Raw genomic sequence first — 4,320 nt, forward strand, 5'->3', positions numbered from 1 at the left:
GGAATCGGACTCAGTTCGAAAACTGAGCTTGGTCCGGGGCTGACCAAACTTGGTCAGCTCCGGACCAACTCAGTCCGTTTCCTTGGTCAATCCACCGGTCTTCGTCTCTGACCTATGTTGTTCTCGCCTGGTCCGCCGGACCAACTCTTGGTCCGGGGCTGACCAGCGAGAACTTTGGTCCTCCTGACCAAACACTCGGTCCGGAATCTGATCTGTCTGCTGGTCCGGCTGACCCACTCTTGGTCCGGCTGACCGCGGACAAATCAGATTCGGAACAAATTTTTCGGACTTCGAAAATCAGGGTTTTGTCCCGGTTTCGACGCACCGTTAACCCGTCCCAGACTCCATACCATCCATGCATCATTCAACAATCACAAATATCATTAAACATGCATAGATTCAATGATTACATGCAATTTAATGATTAAATCATGCAATCATACAACAAGCATGGCGATATACAGAGAACCAGGCTCTAATACCACTTTTGAGTTATCTACGAGTTCCTAGCATTCGATCATATCGATCTAGGGTTTGGTTTACTAGGTTTCATGCAGCGGAAGAAAGATCTAAACCTAGTCAAACGTCACACGCAACCAAACTCGCAAAACCCGAAAGATCGTGTATATCACCGAGGGAATCGTTACCTCATTCTCGATGAGACTTGAAGTTTATTTCGATCTGGGGCCTGTTTTAAATCACCTAGGACTGAAGTTACAGTCCCTCTACAGGTATCCACACCGACGGGAAGGATTCCAAACGATTTGGAACGAATCTGCTAGGATTAGTGAAGAAAAGGGTAACTCAAGAGACGAGATCCAATCCCGGGACAATAGAAATCGAAGAGAACAGGTTCTCTAGGGTTCTAGGATGTTTCTCTGAGTTTTAGGTCGGCCCTTAATTAAGTTTGGACGAAATCTCAAACTTAAATAAGCTTAGAAAACCCTAAAATCGAATTATGGAAACTTTCCGGATCCCGGTCCGCCGGACCAGGAGCTTGGTCCGGCGGACCAAGCTTAGTCCGAGGCTCACGGACCGGCTGACCTGAAGGCTTGGTCCGGCGGACCACGCGTGGTCAGCTCCGGACCAAGACCCTTCTTGGTCAGCTCAGTCCGACTCGTCTTTTCTCGGTCCGTCTGACCCACTATCTGGTCAGCGGCTGACCAACTCTTGGTCAGCCGGACCAGACCTGGACAGATGACCGCGGACCAAGCTTCCGGACCTCCTGGACTGACCAAACGTGGTCCGGGGCTGACCAAACTTGGTCAGCGCCGGACCAACGCACTGAAAACTCCTTTTCATGCTCGTTTCGGTCAAATCTCGTTTCCATTCTTCGGATTCTTCACGTATAAGTCCATCCCTATTGGTGTGTGACCCTGTAGGCCATTCTAAGTGGTAGTGACTTTAGAAACCTTTCCCGAACCACAAGTCATGGTTAGCCTCTAGCAAGACACCATGATCACCCACTTAGAATTGAGTTAGAGGTGATCTAACAAAGGCATTAACAGCTCGAATTCTGATCATTTGTCTCACGATGTCATATGTTGAACAAGGGTATGGTATGAGCCACCCTTCAAGTTCAACTGCTTTCTCGTCTTGGCAAATCGACTAATAAAATAGATGCAACTTCATCTATAGCGTGACCACGCGTTTACAGCGATATCTCGCCTATTAAGGAGGTGACAAGTCCCATATTGCATGTCTACTATCTCCATATGATTCGTGAACGTATCTGATCAACGCCGTTATAATCATCCGGTTAAAGACGACGTTTGACGCAGTCAAGACACGCCACTCCTCATATCAGATACTCTAGACATCTCAGGTCTGAGGATCCAAGAACGAACCGCTTTATGAGATTCAAGTCATGACTCTGTCCATGTGACAATCTCATGCGGGTCAACCAGTCACTCGTTCACAACGAGTACCCATGATTGTGATATGCATCCAATGCATCGATCACACCTCATGCTAGTCTTAATTCATCATTGTTCCCACAATGATAACTGACCAGGGTGTTTAGAATCATTCTATAATGATTCAAGGATACCGAAATACAACAAACATGCTAATCGTATAACGGAAAAATAATGCATTCATAAATCAATGAATCAATACAAAATAAAATGTCATATCATGGATCATCCTAGAGCATTACAACCAACACCATCGTCATACACAAGAGTTGTACAACATCAAGTGAAAAGATAGAGATAGTTGCTACGCATCTCTTCTTCGAATTCCCAAGTCATGTCTGAGACCCCTTGGCTTCTCCACAATACCTTCACCAATGGCACCTCCTTCGTCCTCAGCTTCTTAACCTTTCGGTCCATTATCTGTAGCGGTTCGTCTCGAAAACGTGTAGCATTCGTGAATTCTAACTCCTGAGGTTGTAGCACATGGGAAGGATTTGCTACGTATCTCTGTAGCATCGACACATGGAATACATCGTTGATATTGCCTAGCTCTGAAGGCAACCTGAGTCGATATGCTACAGCGCCTACCTTCCCAATCACAGGATATGGTCCAATATATCGCGGTTTCAGGTTGCCGCCCTGTCCAAACCTAGCGTGTCCTCGCATGGCCTGAACTCGAAGGAATGCTTGATCTCCAACTTCAAGGGTGAAGTCCCGTCTTCTCTGGTCGGCATATGATTTTTGTCGATCCTGTGCTGTTTTCAGGTTGACTCGAATTTTTCGAATCACTTCCATAGTCTCTTCCACAATCTCAGGCCCGAATTCCCGTCTCTCCCCAATCTCTATCCAACACAAGGGTGTCTTGCACGACCTCCCATATAATGCCTCATACGGTGGTACTCCAATACTCGCATGGTGACTGTTGTTCTACGCAAACTCGCACAACGTCATGTACTGATCCCACGAGGTTCCCCATTCTAATAAACATGCGCGAAGCATATCCTCCAAAGTCTGTATCGTCTGTTCTGACTGTCCATCTGTCTGAGGATGATATGCCGTACTCATCTTCAGCTTCGTCCCCACCGCGCCTTGTATTGCCTTCCATAGGCATAACGTAAACCGAGCATCTCGGTCCGAGATGATCTCACTCGGCACCCCATGTAGTCTCACAATCTCATCAATGTAGATCCGTGCCAACCTCTCAATCGGATACTCTCGGCGTATAGGGAGGAAGTGAGCAGATTTGGTTAGTCGATCCATGTCTACCCAAATAGCGTTCTTCTTCATCGGTGTAAGTGGTAATCCGACTACAAAGTCCATGGCGATCGAATCCCACATCCATTGCGGTATCTCCAACGGCTGTAATTTTCCTACCGGCATCTGTCGTTCTGCTTTCACCTGTTGGCAAGTGAGACATCTGGCTACATAATGGGCAACGTCTCTCTTAATCCTTGGCCACGTGTACCATCGGCGTAGACCCTGATACATCTTACTTGCCCCTGGATGTATTGCTAGCCTCGTCTGATGTGCCTCAGCTAATATCTCCTGTCTCAACGCAATATCCTCTGGCACACATAGCCAGTTTCCCAAGTGCAGTGCTCCTTTCTCGTCAATGCGGTAGCCCTTAGAACTATACTCCTTGATTCGATCTCGGTACCGCGATAGTAAGGGATCACTGGGTTGTCCCATGATTACTCGTTCTACCAGCATCGGAGTGGGTTCCTCCCGCTCCAACGTCAAGTGCCCCAACATCGCAGTCAACTCTGCGGCATTGCTGCGAGACGAAGTCAGTGTACGGATAGCAGCCAAGATCCGTTTCCGACTGAGTGCATCTGCTACCACGTTAGCCTTACCAGGATGGTAGGCTATCTCCAAGTCATAGTCTGCAATCAGCTCTAACCATCGTCGTTGTCTTAGGGTTAGATCCTTCTGTGATATCACGTAGGTCAAGCTCTTGTGATCCGTGTTGAGCTTAACCTTCTCACCATACAGATACGACCTCCAAATTTTTAGTGCATGAACCACCGCTGTTAGCTCCATATCGTGCGTTGGATAGTTTTCCTCATGTCTCTTCAGTTGTCTCGATGCATAGGCGATCACGTGTCCCTCCTGCATCAACACACAATCGAGTCCCTACCTGGATGCATCGGTGTAAACTTGGTATAGTATGCCAGGTCGTGGTAACGCTAGGATAGGTGATGAGGTCAAACGCTCTTTCAATTCCCGAAAACTAGCATCACATTCTGCAGTCCACTCAAACTTAATATTCTTTCCTTTCAATTTCGTCATAGGCCGGGCTATCTTGGAAAAACCCTCCACAAACCTTCTGTAATAACCTGCAAGTCCGAGAAAGCTCCTAACTTCCGTAGCAAAAGTTGGGGGTTTCCAATCCATAATTGCCTCG

General features: G+C 47.3%; 1 protein-coding gene across 1 annotated transcript; it reads right to left on the bottom strand.

Annotated features, from left to right (window-relative positions):
- Positions 1-2,195: 2,195 nt before the first annotated feature.
- LOC109116956 lies at positions 2,196-2,711 on the bottom strand. The gene has a single exon (XM_019203319.1). The coding sequence runs from the start codon at positions 2,709-2,711 to the stop codon at positions 2,196-2,198; it is 516 nt and encodes a 171-aa protein (XP_019058864.1).
- Positions 2,712-4,320: the final 1,609 nt, after the last annotated feature.

This window comes from Tarenaya hassleriana, unplaced genomic scaffold (genome assembly GCF_000463585.1).
Source record: "Tarenaya hassleriana unplaced genomic scaffold, ASM46358v1 Cleome303, whole genome shotgun sequence".
Taxonomy (NCBI): Eukaryota; Viridiplantae; Streptophyta; class Magnoliopsida; order Brassicales; family Cleomaceae; genus Tarenaya; species Tarenaya hassleriana.

Bases quoted from the DNA above. Each gene is read 5' to 3' on its own strand.
- LOC109116956 (XM_019203319.1), bottom strand. From the start codon at position 2,711: ATGGAAGTGATTCGAAAAATTCGAGTCAACCTGAAAACAGCACAGGAT.